At 46.2% G+C, this 27,365-nt stretch overlaps 1 protein-coding gene across 3 annotated transcripts in view; it reads left to right on the top strand.

The window, feature by feature from the left end:
- The window catches only part of PLEKHH1 (pleckstrin homology, MyTH4 and FERM domain containing H1), a 93,915-nt gene that overhangs the window by 56,356 nt on the left and 10,194 nt on the right, over positions 1-27,365 (top strand). For all 3 annotated transcript variants that reach the window (XM_034769354.1, XM_034769353.1, XM_034769355.1), the window contains exons 15-25: positions 465-545; positions 1,644-1,823; positions 2,586-2,694; positions 3,853-3,965; positions 5,530-5,706; positions 6,741-6,838; positions 9,187-9,364; positions 9,510-9,665; positions 13,669-13,769; positions 16,483-16,624; positions 18,910-19,052. In XM_034769354.1, coding sequence (XP_034625245.1) covers positions 465-545; positions 1,644-1,823; positions 2,586-2,694; positions 3,853-3,965; positions 5,530-5,706; positions 6,741-6,838; positions 9,187-9,364; positions 9,510-9,665; positions 13,669-13,769; positions 16,483-16,624; positions 18,910-19,052 — 1,478 coding nt within the window. The remainder of the gene's footprint in view (positions 1-464; positions 546-1,643; positions 1,824-2,585; positions 2,695-3,852; positions 3,966-5,529; positions 5,707-6,740; positions 6,839-9,186; positions 9,365-9,509; positions 9,666-13,668; positions 13,770-16,482; positions 16,625-18,909; positions 19,053-27,365) is intronic.

The following is a 27,365-nucleotide window of genomic DNA, read 5'->3' on the forward strand; positions in this document are numbered from 1 at the left end:
ATACGTGTACACTGCAAAGAAAAACCCCTGGCACCGAGTCTTGGAGCCCAGGTCAGTTGACTGGCCCTCCCACCTCTCTGGGTTTCAGAGCCCAGGCTCCAGCTTGAGCAGTACATCTACCCTGCTATGTTTAGCCCTGCAGCTCAAGCCCAAGTCATTTGACCTGGTCTCAGACTCAGCGCCATGCATTTTTCTGTACAGTCTAGACATACCCTCAATTACTTAGGCACCTACATTCCATTTTCAAAAGCATCTAACTGGCTTAAGTGCTTTTGAAAATGTTTCCCTGCATCTTTGCAGGGATCACAAATGAAAGATAGTTTACACTAGATCAGAATAACCAGTATAGAGAACCTTCCAACAAGAGATTTGAATGGAAAGAAAAAATCCCCAAAACTACTGCTGGCAATGCAGTAGGATCCAGTCCCTAGGTTAAAATCTTTCATTCCTTTGTCCTTCTGTAGGTGAAGCATGGTCACTCTAAGTTGGTTTGGTGTGCACTGATTGGGAAAACCTTTTACTACTATCGAAATAATGAGGACAAGGTACTTTGTGTTCCTTCTGCTATGTCTCATGTAGCTTCTATCTTCCTTTACCTACTATCCTTTCTTACTCCAACAATCCCATCCTCTCCCTCACTTCAGCCCCAACTAGTAACTCCCACTCTGCAAAAATGTCTACACCTCCTACTAGAAATACAAATACATTAATAGTCTTTAAAAATACCAAAGACACATAACTAACAAGGTATGTTCCTGCTGTCTCCCAGATCACTCCACTTGTCTCTCTCTCACTTCCTTTGTCTTTGTGCCTGCAAATCCCACCCCTGCTCAGGGAATGTCAAGCCCTTGTTCTGGGCTCAGCTTCCCACAGCCCTCCACTACGCCTTGCTGCAAGAGAGCTTCCCAGAGCATTCCACTCACCCAGGCCTCCCTACCCATGTGAATCCTACCCCTACCCTGGGACTCACCCTCCAGCATCCACTCTCATGTTTCACATTCAGCTTCCCTTAATCAGGCTGGTTCTTCTCCTTGTTCCTAAGGCCTCTGTACAAGTTCTCTTGTAACTCAGCAGGGGCTCCGCCCACCTCTGCCCAAACCTCATCAACAACATTCTTCGCCTTTTGCTCTTCCTACAGGGTCTCTGTACAGCTCTCCTCTGCTTCTCCTGGGGGTTCTCACCTGCCCTTCTCTGAATCTCACCCTGCTATCACACAGTTCTCACCTGTGCTGCCCTTGCCCTACAGCCCAGGTGTCTTCACTTAAAGCCAATTAGGAGGCAGCTGATGAGTCCCATGTGCACTGGACCCTGCTCCTTAAAGGGTCCAGTCACCCAGAGATAAGGGCCCTAATTCCTGACTGGGATTCTAGTGCTAGTACAATACAATAATAATAATAATGGGAGAAGGATTGGGGCCATAGTTTGTAAAGTACTTTAAGCTCATGAAGGAGGAGAGGTGCTACAGAAATGCAAAATGATACTATCACTTTTATATCATTGGAACATAGAATTATAGTTTAGTTCTTGCATCTTCTAGCACTCCCAGCAATCTGACCAGGGTTTCCTGGTTTCAGTTTCTTCTTTTTCTCCATCTTCTCTACACAAAGACAGGATACTTATCTTAGTTCATTTCCTTTTCCCAGTGTCCTCTGGGGCATTTGCACATACGCAAGTCAAAGGTGGAGGAGGTGGACCGTTCCTGTGACTCGGATGAAGATTATGAAGCCACTGCAGGGGGTCTCCTCTCATCCCATTACACCCTGGTGATTCACCCGCAGGATCAGAGTCCCACCTACTTACTCATTGGTACCAAACACGAGAAGGTATGAGTTGGTGTCTTTGGAGAGCAGAGATATGTGATGCTGGTATAACTTGGCACCAGTGAGTGGAAAATACAGATGGTTAAACCAGTTTGGATAAGATAAGAACCAACCCAAAAGTTCCCCCAAACTCAACCCCAACAGGCGAGTTGAGATTTTGAATCTGCTTTAATGATTTTATTTTCCCTTCTATTTATTTTTCATTTTTGCTGCCCTCTCTGCAGCTGAGGGCTCAGGATACCAAGACTTCCAAACCCCACCAAAAATCATCACCGCAGAAAGACTTACCTTCTCAGTCCCTCTCCACCCACAACCCTGCAGGACTCTGTCTTGTATCAGGCACAGTTCATACAGCAGTGAGACAGACATACATGCACTGTGCACTACTACTCCTAGACAATGGGTGGGGGATCCTTGGAGCATGGTGCTCTGCTGTTCCAAATTCAGAGGCCCCATCCAAACCTGACTTACTCCACCCCTTATGACTTGATGAACAGTGATAGCCCCAAAGCACTTAGCTAGCCCTCCTGCGAGCCATTGCTGGCCTTTGGTCAAACTGGAACTTGGGTGAGCCAAAAGTTAAATGAGTGAAGAGTGAGTAAGAGGGTGTGTGTGTGTGAGAGAGAGAGAAATATATTTACCTTTAATGGTGATCCTTAGCTTTTGGCACCTTGATGGCTGGTCATCTATAAAGATGACAGTGAAATGTCACTGGGTTTCCAGCATCACCTGTTCTTTTTATGCTGTTCTCTCCTTTATCCCCAGGATACATGGCTGTACCATCTGACAGTAGCAGCTGGCAGCATCAGTGCCAAGGTTGGCACAGCATATGAACAGCTAATTGGAAAATTACTGGATGCAGAGGGAGACCCACGTAAGTAGAAACCCAAAATGTCTTTCCATGGTGGGAAAGGGTGAGGAATGGTTATCTCTGTCACTGATTTGAATCCAGCCACAGAAGAGAAGAGGGAATGGCTCAATAGATCAGTAATGGGATAAGGTGCCTTTCACCTCTAATTATACAGTAGCACTTCAGCAAAGGACTCAGGCGCTACAGTAAACCTAGTCTGTCAATTAATTTATCAAAGCATCTGCAGCTCCTCTTACATTGCAGATCAAACTATAGTAAATATTGAGCACAGAAAGTTGATCCAAATCTGGGATATTCTTCATAAATAAGAACTTAAGGGACAAAAGTCTGAATCTCTGACTCCCTGGCACGGTTTGTGTTGAGTTTCACTTACCCATGTACCATGGTTGCATGCACATATTCTGTTTCTCAAACACACACACACACACACACACACACACCTCTCCCCATGTCTATATGCATACACACTCGCAGCCACATACATTCACTCCCACACACATGCATATACTGTCTCACACATACATATACACCTGTTTACTCACTCATTCCCATGTAGACACGTTCACACATACCACCTGCACACATTCTGAGGTATACATACCATGCATACTTTTGCCAACATGCATGCATACACGCACACATAAACTCTCACACCCCTGAATACACACATACTCTCTCCTGAACACCCACATACAGACATACAGCTGTCTCTAAGCTTTGATCAATGTGCCATAATAGCTTCCACTGATAAAGATCCCAATAGCATGTGTCTGTTTCACAGAATCGGTCTCTCACGTGCATCAACAAATTGAGCTGCTTCCCACCACAGTCCAGCCTGTGTGAAGCTCTCAGCTGGCCTGGTGGCAAATTGCAGGGCTGCTCTCTGCAGCCATCTGGCATTCTTGCTGGCATTCATAGCTACTTGGCCACTGTTAGTGTCATGGCTTCACTGGAGTCAGTAGAGTGACACTAAGGATTAATGTGGCCCAATGTAGTGCTGCTTGCCCTAATTGCTTGCTAGTTGGGCCAGGTTCTTTTTCTGTAGGGATCGGAAGGGGCTCTGCCATGGGAGATTTTGCTGGGAGATTCCTTCTCTCCTTGTACCAAACTTACACTGCTACATTTCTGAGGTTGCATGTTTTTACCTCATCTGCCACTCAGAATCTCCTTTGTGGAAACACCCCATGCTGTGCTACAGTAAGGATGGACTGCACACCTCACTCACTACTCTGCCATCAGAGGCGATGCAGACAGAAGCCCTCAAGCTCTTCAAGGTATTTAGAGAACCACTATAAAAGATTTTAGATGTTCTACTCAATTATTTTAGGGGAGGGGTAAACTGTGCAAGACATTTACTGCGACTCTGTTTGCCCCTACTGTTGGCACAGATGGGGCTAATGTGTCAGTCGTAATACAAGGGGCCAGTCTGTCTACCAGGGGTATTTTATTCTATGCAAAGAACCCTTGGGCCAGCTTCTGAATTGCAGGACTTGTCTATCTTCTTCTCCAATAGCAGCACTGGAGAGAGAGGAAACAACTTATTGTCAGACTCCCTAGTGCCTTCCAGCCAGGGTACCTGGGACAGGCAACTCATCACCTGATACTCACCCCTCTGCCTCTGCTTTGGGCCCTGAAAACATTAATACCAACATTAAGGCCTGGTCTATACTAGGAAATTAGGTCGGTATAACTACGTTGCTTTGGAGGGTGAAAAATCCACACCCCTGAGCAATGCAGTTAAACCGGCCTAATCCCCAGTGTAGACAGGGCTAGGTTAACAGGAGAATTCTCCTGTTGACCTAGCTACTCTCTTGGGGAGGTGAATTACCAGAAACTCTCCTGTTTGTGTAAGTAGTGTCTGCACTGAAGCACTACAGTGGCGCAGCTGCAGCGTTTTAAGTGTAGACAAGCCCTAAGACTAGAAAGCAAGGATGGGCTTAGGGAATAGAGATTTTGCTGAGGGGAGCAGGTAGCAGTGGAGCGGGTTCTTAAAAACAACTGCATTCAATGACCCAAGAGATACGACAGAGAAAGTTGTGTTTGGGGTTAGAGCAGTGGAATGACTCAGGACAAATGGATTCTAATCATGGCTCTATCACTCACTCGCTCTGTGAGAATGGGAAAGTTCCTTAACCTCTGTGCCTCTGTTTTACCTTCTACAAAATGGGATGATAGATCTTTATAAAAGAATCCTACAGTATTGTACAGGAATAGTCTGAAACACTGTAGCTGACACTAGTCTCACTGTAGCGTTTGGGATCATTACCGTTGACTGTTGCAGTATTTTATCATTTATAAAGGCACCTTCTCTGAGTATTTTACCATAAATTTGTAGCACCCTTGGTTTGCCAAGCTATGAAGCCCACTGGCAGATTTACTAGTGAGACCAAGATGCCTTTTATAATAATGGGGTAATCTGAACTCCCTGTGTTTAGTATCATACCTAGATCCCAGTCATAACAGCGATGGAGTGGGAGTATAGTCTAATGGCTAGAACAGTGGGCTGGAAGTCAAGGATTCTGTTCCTGGCTTTTCTTGCTGTGTAATGTTGCATGATTGTAGCTTTCTGCACATACTGCAAAGGATGGGCTACTTGAGGTGCAGTCTGCGTATGACACATATAGGGCAAGGGGAGAAAGTTTGTATGCGAGAAGCTTGGTCTAGTAGAGGTTAGAGCATAGTCTTGGAAGTCAGGAGATCTGGGTTTTCTCCCTGTTTCTGCCACTGAAACACCTTGGAGAATTCATTTTCCTCTGAGCCAAAGTTGAGCTGGAAGGTGCTGTGGGGAAAAAGTGAAGTATTATTATTACTGCACATGCTAATTTCTCTTTTTTGTAGTCCTGCCAGCTGTTCATCAATGTCCCTGTGGAGGCTCCATCTATTGATTACCATGTGTCACTTGCCCAGACAGCGTTGCAAGTCTGTCTGACACATACTGAGCTACAGAATGAAATCTACTGCCAACTGGTTAAACAAACTAGCTGCCGGCAGCCCCAGAACCACTCAGTCATTCAGGTGAGCTTCTCTCGGTCACTTCCAGGCTGCAAGCTTTTTTTTTTTTTTTTAAATCCATATTTTGAATAATTAGCAATAAGTCTAGTCCCCATAAAAGACTAGTCACCTTAAACACGTCAAGGTTTGTGGGGGCAAAAATAATCTGGAATGTGATGCGCAAAGGAAAAAAAAAGGTATTGAGTAGTGCAATTTACTTGCAAAAGCATGTTTAGGTTAAATGCTCAACTATTCACCAAAAGCAAATTCCAAATACTGTTCAGTTGCAAAATTCAGTTTGTGTTGCATTGAATAGTTACCTAAGTCACATGGTATTGGTTCCATCTCTGATTGTGATATAATTAGCCAACAGGATGAAAAGCATGATTAATACACTTGAATGTGCATTTTGAATTTTGTGATGTGCTTATTAAGTTAGTTGCCTGCATACGTTACAGCTCAAAGACCCAGATCCACTTAGGTATTTATGTCCCTAACTTCCATTGATTTCAGTAGAAGTTGGGATCCTAAATATTTTTGTGGATCTGAGCCAAAGTGTCCATTGGATTCTTGATTGTAATATTCCCAGTTCAAATCATGTAGAGAGCAAGAATGACCAGCAGGAGAAATTTATGAATAATTTGAAATAATGAGTAATTCTGAGAGTTTTGTGATCTGTTTGCAGACAATAAAAAAGCAACATTCACTGAATAAGTAGTTGGGAACTATTCACACAGCTCTTACAGTAGCCAAGATTTTGAAAAGTGACGACTGATTTGTGGTGCCTCCATTTTTGCCTCCAGAGGAACATTGATGAACAGCTGACAGGACTACAATTTGAGATGTCAAAGAGGTCTGATGTTCAGAAAGTGCTGAGCACCTGCCTCTGAAAATCAGGCCCCTTTAAAGCACCTCAAGTTGCACACCCAAAAAATGGAAGCCCCCCAAAATCACTAGTCACTCTTCAAATTCTTGGCCCGAGTGTCTTGCACAGGGGTAACTGGCAACAAAAGCAGAGCAGGAGTGATTGCACCTTATTTGCCCATTTTTCTTCCCAGTGCTGGCAGCTCCTGGCTTTGTGTGCCCCTCTCTTTCTTCCTCAGCACCACTTCCTCTGGTATATCAAACAACACCTGCAGCGGCATGCAGACTCCAGGTAAAGAGCATGCCATCTTCTTCTTTCACTGGCTGTGTTGCCTCCAAATCCCTTCTGCATCAACTACAGGATTGTAGTACAGTAAGGCTAATTTATGACTGACCCATGCAAAGGTGAGTTGGAGATGGAGATGACATAAGAAGCCTTCCCCAAGGTGCCAGGCTGTCCTTGATCAGAAGCCATCTTTCAGCCACTTTTGACCCACTTTTCAGTGGGAATATTTCCTAGTCCATATGACTGTATATATGACAGTGAGTATAAATGCTGCTGAAAGGTCAGCAGGGCTTCTGGGGGGACATGAAAAGAGGGCTGGGGGGAAATAAAAAAAAAAGTTAAGGGTCCCTGGGTTAACAAACCCAAACTGAATTCCAAAGAGAGAAGAAAAGTTTATTTAAAACTAAACAGGACCCCCCACCACCTTCTCCCTACCCTTTTATCCTTTTAGTAGGAAGAATGTTTCAAAGTGGAAAGTTATGTTGCATAACACTCTAATCTTTCCTGCACTCCCCGCCATAAACACACCAACAAGAAAACAACCAATGAGAGCTTCTTTAACAGCAGTAAGCCATTCTAGGGTGTACATTAGTTGTCTGTTAATAGATTTCTTGGGTAGTTTAAGGAGCTTGGACTTCAGCCTTGAGTCTCCCCATACTCTTGTGGCATGCATCAGTGGCCAGGTAATGCACACCCTGTTGTGGTTTATTGCTATGTGAAGATTAAACATGAGTAAACAGCTGTGTCATTTCAAACACAGGCTTAGATACAACCTTTGTCAAAAACTCAAATCAACACTCTCCTGGAATTTGAAATAGTTTGTATAATCTTTCTAGCCGATGTTTTTCATTTTCTTTGCTGCTGCCTCTGCACTTGCTGGTTCCTGCCAGAAGTGGAAATGCCAAAATTCCAAAAAGGGAAAGGGGCATTCTCACAGTATCGCCAGCTCAGTTGGAAGCAGAAAATTTACCCTACTGTCCTGCCCTGATACTAAGTGGTGGGACCTTTTGCCATCTGTGGAGGGTGAAGAACCCCAGTAGGCCAGCCTGTATTCCACCTTGGTTCCACAGCCTGCCGGGGATATCAGCTGGCGGCTCCTTCATGAAGCCATGACCATGGGCTTGTATTTGGCATGGTTCACCCCTATCCCCAACACTTGCCCTTTTTGCGGTTTGAGGGAGACTTTGGAGCACATCTGTTTAGAGTGCACCAGGTTGCAGCCTCTTTTCCGGTTCCTCCAGAACCGGCTGAACTTTTCCCCGCACTTCCTGATTCATGCACACCCTGTCCATGGCCCCACGAAGTCACGGGACCTCCTCATCAAGCTCCTCCTGGAATTGGCTAAAGTGGCCATTTATAAAACCAGGAGGAGGATGCTGGATGGGAAGGTGCTCTGCAACTCTGGGACCTACTTCCGTTCCTCCCTTCAATCACGTATCTGGGCAGAGTTCCTCTGGGCAGTGTCTGCTGATTCCCTAGCAGGGCCGGCTCCAGGCACCAGCATTCCAAGCAGGTGCTTGGGGCAGCAATCTGCAAGGGGCGGCAGTCCATGTGTTTTTGCTGCTCCAAGCAGCGCGCCGAATTGCCACCGTGGACGGCGGGGGCAGTCCGTGTGCCGTTAGGGTGGCACACACGTTTCTGCGGCGGCGGCAATTTGGCAGCAGCTTCTATGTTCAGCTGCCCGTGGGGGCAATTCGGTGGCTTCTGTCTTCCAGCTGAAGACAGAAGCTGCTGCCGCCGCGGAAACACACATGCCGCCCAAATGGCACACGGACTGCCCCCGCCATCCACGGCGGCAATTCGGCGCGCTGCTTGGGGCGGCAAAAACAGTAGAGCCGGCCCTGTTCCCTAGACACCTTTGAGGAACAGTGGGTGTTGTCCAGGGTTCTCTGCTCGGTGTCGCCCCCCGGTTCCTTGATAATGGCCCTATGACCTCACTCCTGTCCCTGGTTTTTTTGCAGTTGTCCCCTGGAATTATTTGAGTCCCGGGTTCAGCCGCTCCCGCCCTTCGACTGGGAGAGGGACCTTTAGACACGGGCGGACTTGTGGCCACCCATTCCCGATCTCAATAGGTGGAAGCAGAAAATTCTATAAATCTTACAAAAGAACCTAGCATCTAGCCTTGTTTTGCAGATTGAAGAGGTTTGGATCTCAATCCTAACACGTGTGTGTTTATCTGAATCAAATCTAATCTCCAACTCTGTAGAGGTGAATAAGGACACTTGCAAATATACACATTTTCACTTGAGCAAGATGCCAGGGGAGAGAGTTACTGGGGAGAGAAAATGGTAATGGGCACAATAAGTGTATCCAAAGCATGTGTTTGTGTTGTCACTCTCTCACCCTGGGATTAGGAGTGAAATAGGCAAGTATGCCATTTACTGTCAGAGGTCTGTGGAGCGCACGTTGCACACTGGAGAGCGGGAAGCCAAGCCTTCGCGAATGGAGATTGTGTCCATTTTGTTGCGGAATCCCTTCCACCATTCACTCCCCTTCAGCATTCCAGTGCACTTCATGAATGGAACCTACCAGGTAAGACATGGGTGCCGGGTACCTATCAGGTAATTGAGTCCCGCACTGGGGTCTTGCTAGCGTTTACATTCTTTTGCCACTTGCGACTAGTTCTGTCCCCCAAGATAGACTTATTTAATTATTTTAATTTCCTGTTCCATTTCAGGTCGTGGGTTTTGATGGTTCCTCAACAGTGGATGAGTTCCTCCAGCGGCTGAACCAGGAGACAGGCATGAGGAAACCATCCCACACTGGGTTTTCCCTCTTCACGGATGATCCTTCTGGCAGGGATCTGGAGCACTGCCTGCAGGGCAATGTGAAGGTAATTCCCTCCCCACTAGTCTAATCAAGACAAAGCAAGAGTTAAAGCCTAGTGAGGAGCCTTGACTTTCTTAGCAGTAGAACTTGCCTTGTCTTGACTAGAGTGTTACCATGGTGTTGGTCAGAATGAGCTAGCTAGCACGATCTAACATTACACTTTTAGATGTTAGTCAAGACAAGATCCTGTTGTGTTTTGGGATGCCAGGTACATCTATTCAAACTCAGTGACCGAATTGATAAATACACACATACCATCTCTTGACGAAGGTACCAGATACTTCCTTCAATGTTACTGAATATGCCCTAACTTTCCATTGACAACAGTGCAGCCAGTTACTCCTAGGGGAATTCTGCGCCAAAAAAATTAAAAATTCTGCGCACAATATTTTCAAATTCTGTAAAATTCTGCATATTTTATTTGTCAAAATAACACAATATAAGCACACCAGTTTCAATTATTTTTGGTCATTTTTTTTTCAAATTCCTGTCAGCAAGTATGTCTGTAACAATACAGACAACAAAAAAGATTCAAGAAATGTTTTTTGACAAATAGATTCCTTACTAGGGCAAATACAGAACTCTGACGAATAATTCATTTAAACTACAATACAGAACTGTATTTCCCGCACCCCTCAGAAGCAGTGCAAAGACTTGGGGGAGTCAGGGGTAACAGAGGAGCTGAGGGAGAGGGAAGTAATTTCTGGGAAGAAGCCTGGGTGTGAACTTGAAGGGTTGTTGGGTAAGGGTGGGAAAAGTATGGAACAGGTTTTTTGTGAGGGTGGGGAGAGATTGTTAGGGAGCTTCCCTCATGCAGACCCTGGCTGACTTCTAGCCTCTCCCATTCAGTCAGGCACATCTGATTCTGTTCCCACGTGTCCCTCCAGCCCCACTCAGACACCCACTCCCCCCCATCCCCATGTGTCCCTGCACCACCTCCCCTTGTCCCCATGTGTTTCTGCCCCCAGTCAGCCACCCTCCTGTCTCTATGTGGCCCTGCACCTCCTCCCCCATCCCCATGTGGCCCTCCACCTCCCTCGGCCCTGTGGCTCACCTCCCATTCAGTCCCTGCCCCAGTCTGTCCTCCCCCACTAGCTCTTATGAGCCTCCATCTGACCCCCCAGCACCCCCACGCTGTCTATCTCCCCATAGCCTCTGTCTCCTGACCTGGCCTGACAGGTGCTATGAAGAAGGCAGGCTCTTTCTTTTTCTTAGAAGGCCAGGAGCAGCTGCTCTGTTCTATCACACAGCATCCTCTGGTGGGAAAAAGGCAGAACTGCAGCAACTTCCCAGCAGAAGCTTTTTTCTTCACAAAAAATATGCACAGTTCAATAATTATGTGTGTGCACAGTGGCACAGAATTCCCCCAGGAGTAAGCCAGTTTAGGAGCATACAAGCATTTAAGACAACATGAGACGTTTCACTCAGTGCAAGAAGAGACCTCACATCCAGAGTTTCTGTATGTAGATATCACTCACACACAGTTTGATGGCTGGCTGGTTAACTGGGTGGCACAATGGCTATGCCTTGTAGAGACCAAATTTTGTCAGTGACTTTGGAGAGCCCATCCTCCCTGTTGGCATAAGGGTTGCACTTGCATCTAAGATACAACTTATGCCACCTAGAGATTGATGGAGCAACATTAGCAATGGCAGCTTTGAAGAGGACTCGCATTCCAGCTGCATGGAATTTGTTGCTGTGGCAAAGTTAGAGAACATCAGAGGGTTAAAAGTACTTTACAGAGTAGGAAGAAAATGCTTCAGTGACTTGCTGAGGTGTAGCGGGGTGAACACCCACTCCAGCCCTGAAGGGGTTGGAAAAGCCCTGCAGAGGGCTGGGGCTGTGGAAGGAAGCAAAACCCCTGCTGATTGGCGAAGTGGCTGCAGCTGGGGCCATGCCCCAAACAGAGCAACTTGGCCTTATATGAAGGCCAGGGCAGCCAGAAGCTGAGGAGTCTCCCTCTGACTGGAGAGAGAGACAGGCTTGGCTGCAGGGAACTCACCCCGGGACCCAGAGTGAGGCAGGGCTGGGGAAAGGCCTTGGGGGCTGGGAAGCCCTAGGCCAGCAACTCCCCAGGCTGCAGGACCTGGTCCTAGGCGCACATAGGTATTGGGATTGCAGAGGGGCAGCCTGAGGGTGGGTAAAGGCAGCCAGTCCAAACCCCTTGTTGCCTGTGATGATTGGCTGATAGACTGCAGTCTGCCCCAGGGCGCGGGGGCTAGATGGTGACTGGCAGTAGCCATGACTGAGGTGACGTGGGGATAGGGGGTGGGGGTTCCCCTGGGTGGGGAGACCCAGAGAGACAGAGTGGGGTCCTGCCAAGAGGGCAGCACCCAAGCCAAGGGCACCAGGGTCTGGGAGGGACACGGGGCCAACGACAGGCAGGACACCTCGCCTGCAGAGGGCTCTGTGGTGACTGGTGAGCTAATTCCCGAGACAACCAGCAGGAGGCGCCGCAGGGGTGAGTCTGCATCTGATTACAAGAGGAAATGCCACAGTGAACTCCAAACAAGTGATTCTCTTTTTCAGCCTGATATAGCTGATATGATCATGAGCTTTGTTGGTGATAGAAACACGATTTAGGAAGATGGAATGTTAGAGTGCCCAATGGGGTCCTAGATAATCAAGGGCACTAGCTCAGTTGGTTTGGGTATTATCCAAGGGGTCCTCAAACCTTAACTCAAGGAGTTGGGATGTTTGATCAGTTAACCCAAGTAGCCTCTTATGCTCTTCACTTGTCCTTTATTGCTATGTTAAGGAGGAAACAGATCTTTACCGGACTGTTGCAAAAAGAGTGGAGTAATTTGGAGAAGATAACTAGAACTGCAGTGTTTAATAGATGAGAGACAAGGTGGGTGAGATAATGTCTCTTATTGGACCAACTTCTGTAATGAGAGAGACAAGCTTACACAGAGCTCTTCTTCAGGTCTGGGAAACATGGTCAGAGTGTCACAGTTAAATACAAGGTGGAGCAGATTGTTTAGCACAAGTAGTTAACACATATTTCAAGGGACGATTCAAGGTGAAGTGGCCAGTTAACACCCTTCTACTCATAGGAGGGAAAATGAAAGGGGGGGGGGAGGGAGCTTGGTGAGGGGTTGTTAGTGGGTTATAGATTGGTGTAATAAGCCATAAATCCAGTGTCTCTATTCATTCCATGATTTTTAGTGTCTAGCAAAGTTATGAAGTTAAGCTCTCAGGCTCGTCTTTTGAAAGTGTCGTGCAGATTTCCTCTGAGAGTGAGGACTGGGAGGTCAGATATAGAGTGATCACTTTGTGAAAAGTGTTCACCCAAGGTAATATGGTGTCTTTGTCTGTCTTCATTTTCCTGTGTGAGTTTGAGAGCATAGTGATTGTCTAGTTTCACACACACAGTTGTTATTGGGGCATTTAGTGCACTGGATAAGGTGCACATGTTGTGATAGGCATGTGTAGGACCCAGGGGTCTTGAAAGGTGTGTTGTGGGGGATGTTGATCATTGTAGCAGGAGAGATATGTCAGCAGGTTTTGCATCTGTTGTTTTGGCAGGGTCTGGTGCCACTTTGAGTTGGTGTGCCCTGCTGTGCAGAAGCTTGCTTCTGATGATGAGCTTAGAAAGGCTGGGCGGTTGTTTGAAGGCCAGAGGAGTTATTTGTTATTATTAAAGATAGGTCTGAGATGCAAAGTTGGAATCCAGCTCCAAACTTTCCAAGATTTGGTGATACCCAGGATCCCGGGTATCAGATCCAGGAACTGTTATATAGACACAGGCCATTCATGGAGTTTGCACGGGACTGGAATTCACATCCAAACTTCCCCCTAGGTTTGGATCTGGAGTTTTCAATTGGCCAATCTCTAGTTATGTGTTGTCTAGCAGAAAAAAAGGTATGGTTGAATTGTATGTCATTTCCTGGCCAAATGTGTTCTTGATCCACACTCTCCTTCGCATACCCAAACCCCACAAAGTTTGTTTGCTTACTTTTCATTCAAGCCTTGAGTCAGCCTGTCTCTCTGTGATCTCTTTACAGATCTGTGATGTTATTTCAAAATGGGAACAAGCCTTGAAAGAACTGCATCCTGGGAAATACGAAGGTAGCACAAGAATAGTGAAGCTGACCTATAAAAGCAGGTATTGTGCATAGTTTCAGGGAAACACAACTTGGGTGAGGTAATATCTTTTATTGGAGCATCTTCTGTTGGTGAGAGAGATAAGTTTTCTAGCTACACAGAGCTCTTCCTCAGGTCTGAGTAATTTGAGGGAGTCGTCATTAAATATTTATTGAGAGCAGTGATCCACCTACAGGGCCTATAATTTATTACAATACACCTCTACCCCAATATAACGCGGTCCTTGGGAGACAAAAAATCACACCGAGTTATAGGTGAGACGGCGTTATATCAAACTTGCTTTGACCCTCCCCGTTCCTTGTTCCCTGACTGCCCCCTCCAGAGACCCCATCCCTAATCACCCCCAGGACCTCACCCCCTACCCAACCCCCCTGTCCCCGACCCCTATCCACACACCCCACCCCTTGACAGGCATGCAGTGGCGGGAAGCGGAGCAACGTGGCCCCAGCCCACTCCACTTCCCCGCCACTGGTGAGTGCGGGGAGGTTGGGGAAAGGACGTCCCCTCCCCCCCCCCCCCCCGTACTCACCGGAAGCGGAGCGCTGCGGCTGGGAGCTGTTGGAGTGGAGCGGGCTGGAGCCGGGCTGTTCCGCTTCCGCCGCTGCCAGTGAGTGGGGCGTGGGGGAGAGGCTGGGACTGGGGCGAGGGAAGCAGAGCGGGCTGCTCCCGGCCCCCTGCTAATCCCCCAGGCTACTCTAGGACTGCAGGCCCCCCAAAATTGTCCTCCCCCCACAGCTCCTGCCTCCTAGACCCTGGGGGGGGGTGTGACGTCCCAGACTGCCCCTGAGACCCTCTGCCCCTTATCCAATCCCTCAGCCCTGGCCCAGCCCGGCACCCTTAACACGCTGCTCAGAGCAGCGTGTCAGAGCTTTACCATGTTGAATGCGAACCCGTGTTATATCGGGTCGCGTTATATCAGGGTAGAGGTGTACTGTTAGAACTGGCAGAACTTGCTTAGGGCTGGTCTGCAGATGAAAACTAATCCAGAATAATGTAAAGCTGCTTGTCTTTACTTTCAAGGCCCTTCGTGACCCATCCCCACCATATCATTTCTCATTCAGTATTGAAAAGTCAGTTCCCACGTTCAATTGGCCCATGACGTCAGCCTCCATCACCACAAAGTTTTAAAACAAGCATCCTCATGCTGTGTCTCGTATTTGGGAGAAACTCCCCATAAACATGTGCAAAACTAACTCATTATCCACATTAAATCCATCCTCAAAACTCTGCTTTGTTGGGAGGCCTACAAAAACAATTGACAATAGTTAGGCAGCTGGTGTTCTGACCAATATGGTCTCATTGTTTCCTTGTATTCTCCCCGTCTGTCTGTCTCCAGCTTTTGTCTTATACTTAAATTGTAAGTTCCTTGGAGCTTTGTATGTTTTGTGTTAGTACAGCACCTAGCATAATAGAGTTCTGGTCCATTACTGGGGCTTGTGGGTTCTATAATACAAATAAATAATAAGATCATTAACTATTCCTGATTAGCTTAATCAACTTTTAATCCACTCTTATTCCAGAATAAGTGTGTCCACACATGGAGTTAATTTTGAATAAAACACTCGTATTCTGGAATAAAAGTATCCACACACAGAGTTAATCAGGAATAGCTACCCCAGAAAAATTCCCTGTGTAGACAAACCCTTAGTCTGGCTGCATTCCATTCCCAAATGTATGGGAAGAGGTATATGGGCGAAAGATAAAATCAATACACTGTGAAAGATATAATAGACTTGGTACCAAATAAAAACTAGATACAGTACATCTAAAGAGACTGGATCCTGAAACAAAATTAAATAATACATACTACATAAGAGGAAGAGAGACTTGAAAAAGCATAGGTCTACCTTGCCGGGGGGAAATGTAGGCTGCCGGAGCCTTGCAATGAAACGAAGTCATTGGGACAAGAAAATACAGGAAGCCCGTTCTAAATGGCAGGAGCTGCACAGGAGGATGCTCTTGTATGACACAGAGAGATGCTGGATGAGATGGGACAGTAGGGAAGTAGGAGGCAGAGATCCATAGGGAGAGCTGCACTGAGTTCATGAAAAAAGAACAGGAGTACTTGTGGCACCTTAGAGACTAACAAATTTATTAGAGCATAAGCTTTCGTGGACTACAGCCCTCTTCTTCGGTGGGCTTCATACACAAGAAGGGCATTTCTGAAGTGGACCCTGAAAGGAATAGGGAGCCAATGGAGAGCTGTCTGTGGGTGAGGGTGAGGTGAGACCATCCTTTTGAAGGGTTCCACACTGCTGGCAAAAGTAAGCCCTCCTTAGGAACTGAAGAATTAAATATCAAGGTTTTCTGTATCCGCACCCATACACAAGTAGAGGAATGGAATGACAGGTTCATGCAATACTCCCTTCGTAGCTTAGTCAGAGCTAGATCTGGATTCTGTGATAGGTGGAGGAGTAACAGGCTGTCTAATAAATACCATCTATGTCTGTACTTGACAGAAGGGAATCTCTTCTCCCAGTTTTATAAAATATTGCTAAGCTAACTAGACACTTTTCAGTAAATGGATGGCTCACAAACTGGAATGGCTTCAAAAGCTATTCTCCTTGTTCGTGAACAGAGGGCTTTAGTCTTCAAGGCTCTCAGCACAACTCCTTTCTAATGCGCAAAACTCACTTTGAAAATAGTGGTTATTTCAAATCTGTTCGCAGCTAGTGCCTGGTACCTTTTCTCCTCTGCATTTCTCTCCTTTTTAGATTGTATTTTCGAAACCAGGCAAAAGGTGAGACAGATAGAGAGCGGTTGCTGCTGGCCTTCCAGGTCAGCAGTGAAATAGCCCGTGGGAGGTTCCCTGTCAATAAGGAGCTGGCTCTGGAAATGGTGGCTTTGATGGCTCAGGTGAGCAACCAGCCCAGTGTGCTGTGGGACTAACACTTTTTTTTTTTATATATTTAACACTATTATAAATGCTGGAGGTGAAGCGGGGTTTGAGAATGGAGGCTGACAGCTCGTTACCTCTTTTTTCCTCCACTCCCCCCCGTAAAAACCTCATGACCCCTGAGGGTCACAACCCCCAGTTTGAGAACCCCTGCATATAGGGAAACCAACACTTTAGGCTTTATTTTGGACTGTCCAAAGAGAAAGATGTGGTATCTGGTGATGTTCTTTCGTCAATGTCTTTATTTCTGTTCTATAAAGAACCTGGGGCAGAAGGATAGGAGAAAATTCACACCTCTTTCCCCACATGCTACAATGACTCTGCCATTTTCATGTGCTCTATTGAAGGTGTAAGTTCTGTTGCCCAGTTAGTTGGGCTGCACATCAGCCAAGCTGTACATTGCATTTCCTCAGTGAAGCAATTATGGCTGGTACAACAGAAATGGTGTTTCTTATCAAACTGCTCACACTCATGCCAAAACAACATCACTCAAGTACATTATTCACCGTAAACAGTGGAAAAACTGAAACTAAGCTAAGAAGCAGTGTTATCCATGTGCAACGGTCTTAATACAAAAAGAGGGGATAAGGTAGTTTGTTGCCGAAACTCCTGCAGGAAGACAGTCATTGATGATGTTTACTGCTTTGACTGCATGTGTGCATCCATCATTCCCTCAAGGGAATTCTATTCTAGCAAGAGCTTTAGGAAAACACAGCCAGCCTGGGAAAGCCCCAAAACAGCTCTGCACAGCCATTCTGATGGAGATATTACAATATCACTGTTCTGATCTTTGCCTAATGGTCTGAGCACTCCCTGTTATACTGCTAACAACCTAGAACCTCACTCAGGAAAAGCATTTTGCAGGGTCCTAAATTAGGCCTCCATATGTAAGTTACATGTACCATATTACCATTGTGGATTTATTCACATTGTGTGGCAAGTATTGTTGTAGTAGACTGGACAGTTGTGTCTTACTGGACTTTAACTGACCTGCTGTATTGGCTAAAGCAAATGATGAATCTGTTCACTAAGCCAGTCAGAGAAAAGTATCCTGAAAAGCACATTTCTTAGACAGAGGAGGAGGAGGAGGAGAGGCTCTCCACCTTGTTCAAGCAGAGCTTGAGTACAGCGGAAAGAGGCGTGATGCAGGGAACCAGTTGCAGTGCCCTGATCATCACTCACTCAGCTCTAGAGTAAGTGAAAGCTGCAAGGAGTAGCTTTAATTTGTGCCATTGGCATAAGATCCCTTTGAGGCCTCATGTCAGTGGGAACATAGGCGGCGAGTTATATGGGCCCATACTTCACTAATATTAAGAAAGGTGGGCCTGGCTCCACCAATGTTTGGGCTTATATTTTCAGAGCCGTCCCATCCATAGGATGGACCGGGTTAACTGCCCCAGGCCCTGTGCTTTTGGGGGCCCTGCGCTTTAGGGGGATGCTGGCAGCAGCGAGCGATCTGGCCCCAGCCCGCCCCACTCAGACCTGCCTCTTCCCGCCCCTGCCTCGCTCCCACTCCACCCCTGCCCCCAAGTCCCCGCCCCACCCCACCTCTTCCTGCCCTCTCTCCACCCCTTCCCCCAAACCCCATCCTACCTCTTTCTGGCTTCTGCCCCCTCCCCTGAGCCAGCAGAGCGGGGCGGGCTGGGACCGGGTCACTTGCTGCTGCCAGCGCCAAGCCCCCTGCTAACCCCCCCAGCTGCCCTGGACCCCGTCTCCCCCTGAAGGCAGTTGGTCTGTCCTACAGATGGCACAGCTCTGCTTGGACCCATTCTGGGCACCACCAAAAATTATACAAACCTGGCACCCATGGTGGGGAATCCCCTCTCTACCCAGCCCATGCTCTTAAGATCCCTGACATGCTGGGGATTGTGGGGAACAGCTGGCACAGGAGGGAGCAGAGCCATTTCTACCAGCAGAGTTCCCTTAAGCAGGGAGAAATCTCCACCAGCTACCTCTAGCAACCATGCACTGCAGCAGACTGGGAAATCTTGCTTATGTTGTTTACAAATAAGCTGGTTTCTTATTGGTCAATTGGGGATGGGGGTGGGGAATAGCAATACATAGAGATCAGTTTTCTGGCACACAGTGGCTGGCCCAAATCTTGCTTCACGCTCCACAGACTAAGAAATTTCCTGGGCAGGCCTATCCCCAAGAGTCACTTGCTGTGTATGGAAAGGATATTGGTGCAAGAACTTGTCATTTTTCACTGTGATATAAACCAATACCCTTTAACATTCTGGTGCAGGTGGAATATGGAGACTTGGATCGACCAGTATCTTCAAGCCCTGGGGGGACACCACAGTCCAAAATGCAACATCTTCTCCAACAGATCTTGGACAAATTCTATCCCAAACGTTACAAACAAAACATTACCCCTGAGCATCTCAGGTGAGACTAAAACAGGCCATGTTCAGTTATATAAAATTTTGCTGTGGGGAAAAAAATAGGCCACTTGCTACTACAAAATACATCCATCCCTTTTTCTTATTTAGAAAGAAAGTTTAAAGAGAAACTGTCAAGAGACGTGAAGTCCACAAATCTATTTTGAGTTCAACATATAAGCATAAAAAGAACTCAGATCCCAGGCAACAGATGCCCTTGAAAGATGATATACGAGCCAACCTAGATTAAAACAGCATTCGCAAACAAGCCACCCTTCTACGCACAAAGGAAACCAGTCTAAAAAACCTGTTACCCACCTTGGCTCCAACAATCCTGATATGCCCAAAATCAAAATCCATGCCCTGCCTGAACTCCCCTCAAACCACAACTCTCTCCAGATGGCTGGCCAAATAGATGGGCTTTGAAGTATGCCCTAAAGTTCAACAAATCTGGGCTTCTTTGGCCATGAGAGAGTGAATTCTGAAGTCTAAGCGTCACTTTAAAAAAAAAAAAAAGAATCCACATCTGTACCAACTAAGCTATAGCTCAGGGGCCTCCATTGATCTCAGCTATGTTGCCGGGGGAGCATGGCAATCTCCCAGATAGGCAGGTCCCAAGCCTTTTAAGGGCTTTATTGATCAGAACTAATATATTAACTCCACCTGGGAATGAACTGGTGCAGATTTCATATTCTCATAGCAAGACATGCTGCTTAACAAAGAGTCTATGGCCCTCTGCACCAGCTGCAGTTTCCAAGTTGACTTAAGTTGTAGCCCCATGTGGAAAACATTACCACAGTCTAATTGTGAAGTGACTGATGATGATGATTGATGATGGTACTAAGGTACGCACCTCTCCTTGGGAGAAGACAGCCTGGGTTAGACAGGCTTCTACCACATGGAAGAAAGCTACTATTTGAGATTTTGCAGATACTGTTGCACAGTTTCTAGCACAATGGGGTTCTGGTCAGTGACTGGGGCTCCTAGGAACTATCACAATACAATAATAATGTGGAAGCAAAGAACTTCTTTATCTCCTGCACAACCATGGCATAGGATCCTACCAAATCACTAACTTCACTGACTAACATTTTGAAAAAAGGAAGCTTTTATTAAAAATTCAACAACACCCTTCAGTTAAGGTGTGGGAGCTTCCAATATAGATCCTCTGAGACTCTACATTTGGGTAATTACATTTTCCTCCTTGAACTCTTTCCACTGTTTCCATTCTCCATCACTCCCTATCCTGAACTGCTGTGCAATATTGTGCTGCTCTGCTAAACTGTTGTGCTTTTGTTACAGAGGGGGCTGAACTTCTGTGGCGGGTGAAGTGAATCCTATATTTTAGACAGACAGTTAAAAGAACATTATTAAGGTTGCAAAGTCAAGCACTCAACAGTTAGAAAATGCCAGAATTAAGGTTGTCTTAGTTGAGCCCCCTGGTGCATATGCATTATGATACAGTCTTTAGTTACATTATTGCATACTATTCCTCCCTACAGGATCCCTGCCTCATTCAGTGCACAATCAATGAGCAGCTACTCAATATTTTATTTTCTCCACATTTTCAATGTGTGGCCCCAGGCCACATTTACTGCTCACTATTCAAATCCTGTTCCGAAGACAGAATTGTTAATTTCTTCCAAGGTGGACTGATTTAAATGAAAGTGATTTAAATTAGGAAGCAGAAAACTTTGATTTAAATCAAGAATTTTAATCTTGTTTTGCATTTGTACTTCAGTTACTTTCCTAAAGAAAGATTGATTCTGATTGGTTGATAACTAATCAAACGTTGATTTGTAACTAAATATAGCCTTTACACTAAATTTGGTGATTCTTTTTGCTTTCTTCTTTCTTGGTAGTCCACCAAATCCGATGATGACAAATCTGTGCAGATCATCAGTTGTTGGTCTTATGGTGTGTCCTTTGGTGACTGTACAAGCCAATTCTAGAGGTGCACATTTTGCTGCACATGGTGCATGGGAAGTTCGCGGTCAGTGGATTGTGCGCTGCTGATCTCTCTGACGTCGTTTGTATGCCTCTTGTAGACACTGGCAGCGGTCTTCCTCAAAGGTGATGCAGGTATTTCTGACTGTTGCACGCCACTGTGTTCTGTCGCTGGCGGCATCCTCAAGGTCCCTAGGTTTGATACTGCTGTACTGCAGATTGGCTTTGATGGTGTCCTTGTAACGTTTCCGTGGACAACCTATATGCCGAATGCCCTGGGAGAGCTCACCATACAGAAGCTGGCGGGGGGTTCTGTTGGCATCCATGCGGCTGACATGACCGGTCCAATGTAGCTGTGACTTCATGATCATCATTTCGATGCTTGTCATCTGGGCTCTCTCGAGGACCTCGAGATTGGGCACTTTGTCTTGCCAGCGGATCTTCATGATGTTGTGGAGGCAGCGCATGTGCAATACTTCGAGCTGTTTGATGTGACGCCTATATAGTGTCCATGTTTCGCACCCGTATAAAAGAGATGAAAGAACAACAGCTCTGTACACAAGCAGTTTTGTTAACATCCGGATGTTGTGGTGATTTAAAACTTTGACACGCAGACAGTCAAGTGCCTGGCTTGCTTTGGATATTCGTGCATTGATCTCATTATCCAGTGATCCATCACTGTATATGACACTACCCAGATATTTAAAGTTCTCCACTACTCTCAGCTGAGTGCCGTCAATGGAGATACTCGGGACAGAAGCATTTGATCCAGGTGCAGTTGATGGAGAACTTCTGTCTTTCCGAGGCTGATAGTCCGAAAAGTTGCGAGGCCTCTGCAAACTTGTTGACAATGTGCTGAAAATCATTTTCAGTGTGAGCCATGAGGGCACAGTCGTTAGCAAAGAGTGCCTCAAGAAGGAGTTTCTGCACTGACTTAGTCTTTGCATTCAGGCGACGGAGGTCAAAAAGTGAACCACCGTGCCGGTATTTCAAGTATATACCTTGGTCCAGATCTTTCAGTGCACGGTTAAGGACACATGCAAAGAACAGGTTAAATAGGACAGGAGCGAGAACACATCCTTGTTTCACGCCGTTGGTGATGTTAAAGGGGGCTGATGTGGCTCCATCAGACAATACTTTGCCTGTCATGCTGTCATGAAAAAGGCGTATAATCTGGATAAATTTTCTTGGGCAGCCAAGTCGTGTTAGAATGGTCCAAAGGGCTTCCCTGTTGACGGTATCAAATGCCTTTGTCAGATCTATGAAGACAGCATACAGGTGCATGTTCTGTTCAATGCACTTCTCTTGTATTTGTCTGACAGCAAACACCATGTCGACTGTGCTCCAGCCAGGTCGAAAACCACATTGACTTTCAGGTAGATTTGCCTCGGAAATACTGGCTATTAGGCGGTTCAAGATGATGCGGGCGATGATCTTCCCTCCAACAGAGAGGAGGGATATGCCTCTAGTTTCCACATTCTGCTTTGTTGCCTTTGTTCTTGAAAAGAGAGACAACAGTAGCATCACGAAGGTCCTGTGGTATGTCTTCATCCTCCCAGATGTTGATGATCACGCTGTGGAATGCTGCTAGTGCTGCTGGACCTGCTGCTTTATATCTCTCTGCTGGTATCCCATCTTTTCCAGAAGCTTTCCCTGAACTCATCTGGCTAACAGCTTTCTTAATCTCATCTATAGTGGGCGGAAAGTCAAGATCTGTCAGAGCAGGTTGTTGTGGAATTTCATTAAGGACATTATTATTCACGGTTGATGGTCTATTGAGAAGGTTGCTAAAGTGTTCTCGCCATCTTTCGTTGATGCCTTCTTTATCTTTAATCAGCATTGTGTTGTCTAATGAGAGCAATGGGGTGGTCCTTGGTTTAAAGGGTCCATAGACAGTCTTAATAGCACTAAAGAACCTCTTTAAGTTGTGGGTCTCAGCATAGTGCTCAATTTCTTTGGCTTTGCTCTCCCACCAGTTGTCTTGTATCTGACGGAGGTCTTTCTGTGTTTTGCTCTGAAGGTACTTGAAATGGTCCCATTTAGAGACTGAGGAGGGGTCATTCTGCCATTCGATAAAGGCTTTTCTCTTTACTTCCAATGCTGAGCATATTTCTTCTTGATTCTCATCAAACCAATCCTGATGTGTTCTTTTCTTTGGTCCAAGAGATGTTATTGCTGTGTCAGTCACTATCTGCTTGAACTGGTCGCACTTTTCGGTTACAGTACCAATCAGTTGTCCGTGGGATGTCAGTTTGTCATCAAGACTCTTCTGGAATTTGTTGAAACATTGAGCATCCTTCAGTTTGGCTATATTGAAAGCAGGTCGCACATGCTTAGGGCGTTTGTGCCAAGAAGGAACGATGTAGAGTTGAAGAGACATCCTGACTAATCTGTGATCTGTCCAGCACTCTGTGCCTCGCATTACTCTGGTAATCAGTACGTCTCGGATGTCTCGCCTTCTAACAATGGAATAATCTAGCAGATGCCACTGTTTGGACCTAGGGTGCATCCACGTCATTTTGTATTTGTCCGCTTGTCGGAACAGAGTGTTGGTAATGGTCAGGTCATTTTCAGAACAAAGACTCAAAAGAAGTAGTACATTACTGTTCATTTTGCCTACACCATGTGGCCCAATTACTCCTTTCCAGTTCTCGCTGTCAGCCCCGACTCGGGCATTGAAATCTCCAAGTAGGAGTAGTTTATCTGTTACAGGTGTGGCCTTGATCAGTCTGTCGAGATCTTCATAGAATTGTTCCTTTGAGTTGTCAGAGCATGTTAAGGTGGGTGCATATGCACTGATGATGGTGACATGACGTTTGGCATTTAGTGGGAAGCGTAGCTTCAGCAATCTTTCATTGATACCCACTGAAAGGTCTGGGAGTTGATGCATCAATAAGGTTTTTATTGCCAGACCAACTCCGTGTATTCTGTCCTCTGTCTCAGTCTTACCCTTCCAGAAGAAGATGTAACCACCTCCTGGTTCAGTCAAGAAACCTTCCCCGGGCAATCTTGTTTCACTTAATGCCACTATATTGATGTTATAACAGACTAGTTCTCGAGCAATGAGGGCTGTCCTTCTCTCAGGTCTTGCAACAGCTTCTCGATCCATGAGGGTACGAACATTCCACACACCAATGGTAAGTTTTCTCAAATTTTTCTTTTGGTTTCGGCCACAGATTGGGTTGAACTGCCAGCCGCGGCTTGCTGGCCAGTTGTTGTAGGGCAGGCAATTTTTAGGCCACCTTTTCTAGGCCCCTCCCTTACTAGGGTGAGCAGTGCTGTCTTGAAGAGGGCTGCTCAGACGCCTGGGATGCTGCCGGGCAACTCTGCTGCCCCAAATACAGAGCTGGACGACCACCTATCCACAGGCCGCCTGCGTGCAGGATTGGGACTATGACTCCCAGTAATAACCTCCACCTGTCGCTTTGCCCCTCCCCCATCGCCGCAGGACTTGGGTAGTATGATGATGATGATGTTTGATTTGCACAGGACCTGTGCGTGAAAGCTTTTGAGTGGTAGAGCCGTTGCATGGGAGCAATCCCACTCTCTCAACCTTAGAAGACAGACACCAATGGTATGAAAAATCATCATGACTGTAACTTCTCTGGTTGCAGTGGATGGCCTTGATATTTTTTGTGCCTCGTCAAGTCCTTCGCTTTCTACAAAGTGTTGCAGAACCGTCTTCTTGGCCGTTGGATCTTAGTGATCTCTTTCACCCAATCCGCCAGAGCTGACGTCGCATGCAGGGTAGGCATATCCCAAATTCACTGAGGGTTTGAGTCCCATCAGTTACACTCACCTGGTTTGGCCGGCCAGTCAAAGCCGTTGCCTGGGGTGTGGCCGCTGCGCATGCTACAGATACTTGGAGCCACAGGTGAGAGCTGAGTGACAGGTGGGGACCAAAGTGGACGGACTACCCCCAAAGGGTACGACAAGTCCCCCCCATCAGAGGTACTACCCCTCCCTGGCCACCCCATACATCCCGATTCTTTTTGCTAACCAGGATACAACTATACATGTTTATTTAAGCAACTACATAGCTTAACATACACTTATTCAGATTCTTAATTTTTACTTTATTATGTTAGGAAATGGGGAATTTTGCATTTCTGATTTACTAAATTAATTTTTATACTTGTGATTTGTGTCAAGCTGCTTTTTGATGGAAATTTAAATTCAATTAAATGCACAAAAACAGCATTTTAAAATAAGTTTATTTAACTAATAAACAATCTTAAATGGGCTGGATACAGAAGAAAAAAGTAAATTTATCAAAATATGTTTTGCATTTAAAACCAACTGATTTATTAAACAAAAACTATTGTCTGTAATTAGTGAATTGAACTGATTGTTGGTCACCATGTCCCTTAAGATTTTAGAATTAATAGATCTCATCCTCTTCCAACTTCCAGTCAGTTTTGTAACTTTCAGTGAAAGAGTCATTGAACTGAACTCATTGAACAAACCGAAATAAAGGAAATATTCTTGCTGTACCTGCAGAAGGTTGTCAAAAGCTGGGTTAGCACCTCAACAAACTTTGGTTCCAGGTGCTTAGCTAGTGACTTCCACCAGGTCAGTAGATTGATTGTTCTTTAAAATTTGACAGCAAACAGCTTAATTTATATTAAATTAAAAAACATATTATGTTTATAGATTACAGTTCTTCAGTTCATCCTGGGATTTTTATTCCTAGGGGATTTTTCCCATTTATCACTCAGTCTCCACTGCTTTCCCTCTGAGGGGACTTTGGCAGTCCACTGCACCTGCTTCCTGCAGTTTTCTAGCTCTGACTCACCAGGCCACAGGCCCAAATGCCCTTAAACCTAACTGAAGTTAGCTGACCAGGCACAGGGACTCTTTGTGTTCTGTTTGTACAGCTCCCAAGAACGGTGGGGTCCTGGTCCATGATAGGAGCTCCTAGGTGCTGCTATAATAATAAATAAAGTAATAATAACAATTAATATTCACACAGGAACTCTGTGGAAGAGGCAGAGATAGAATCCAGTTGTCCAGGGCAACATTCACCTGCCTTAAACTATGAGATCATCCTTTCTCCCTACCTCATTCACCATAGATCAGTAGTGAGCAACCTGGCTCATCAGGGTAATATGCTAGCAGGCCACCAAACAGTTTGTTTACATTTGCATCCCGCCTGCAGCTCCCAGTGGCCGCGGTTCACTGTTCCCAGCCAAAGGGAGCTGCAGGAAGCGATGCGGGCCACAGGGATATGCTGGCCACCGCTTCCCGCAGCTCCCATTGGCAAACTGCAGCCACTGGGAGCTGCGGGTGGCTGTCCAAATGTAAACAAACTGTCTGGTGGCCTGCCAGTGGATTACCCTGACGGGCCGCGTGTGGCCCTTGGGCCACAGGTTGCCCACCACTGCCATAGATCTTCCAATTTCTGCAACAAAAGACACAGGATTCCTACAGACATCAGCCTCCTTCACTACAAAATCCTGATCAATGCCCACAGCAGTTCCTTCCTCTGCACTGAATAAGGGAGGGGTCCTGTGGAAAAAATACTGTCATATAATTAAAGATTGTATTCTATTGAATATGCACAAGTGGGCCAAATTAAGGTTGCACAGACAACCTTAATGCTGGCATCTCCTGACTTTTGAGTGCTTGACTTTGCAACCTTAATAATGTTCTTCTAATGTCGTTTTTCAATGTGTAATTTCCTAGGTTTTAAATAAACCAAACTGAATATATAGAAATTTCATCATCCAGCATCATATTGACACCCACATGGTTCATCAGCAGGGTTAGAACCTTTAGATCCACAGCACAGACCTCTGCCACTGGAGCTAACAGAGTAACTGTTAGCAACAGTAGGTGTCATCCTATAGGACCAGCACTTGAGGAGGCTGAGACACACCCTTTACCAGTGGTTATCACAGATATTTGCTGACAGCAGGGGAATGGTGAGACTCAGAATCCTTGGTTTCCATTCTAGCCTCTGGAGGGGAGTGTGCTCTAGTGGGCACAGACTTCTGCCTGTTCTCCCACAAGCTTGACTCCTCCTTCTGCCTCATCCCTTCCAATCTGTCCCTAGCCCAGTCCTGTCTTTTCCCCACCCCGTCTCCTTGTCCCAGTCCTATCCTCCTTGCCTACCCTGTGCCAGTCTATATTCCTCAGGCTTCTCATCCCAGACCCTGTCTCCTTGCACAGAAGGTTCTAGTTTCCCCCTCCAGGCTCACTCTTCAAGTCCCAATCTCCCCCTGACTCCCAATCTCAGTCTCCTTGCCCAGCCAGTCCCAGTTCCCATTTCCCATCTTCCCTCCATCTGGCTCCCAGTTTCAGTCTCATCCCCAGGATCTACATCTGATCTCTACTTCTCCTCCCTACCCCCCAGCTCATTGCCCAGTTTACC

Source organism: Trachemys scripta, chromosome 4 (genome assembly GCF_013100865.1).
Source record: "Trachemys scripta elegans isolate TJP31775 chromosome 4, CAS_Tse_1.0, whole genome shotgun sequence".
NCBI lineage: Eukaryota > Metazoa > Chordata > Testudines > Emydidae > Trachemys > Trachemys scripta.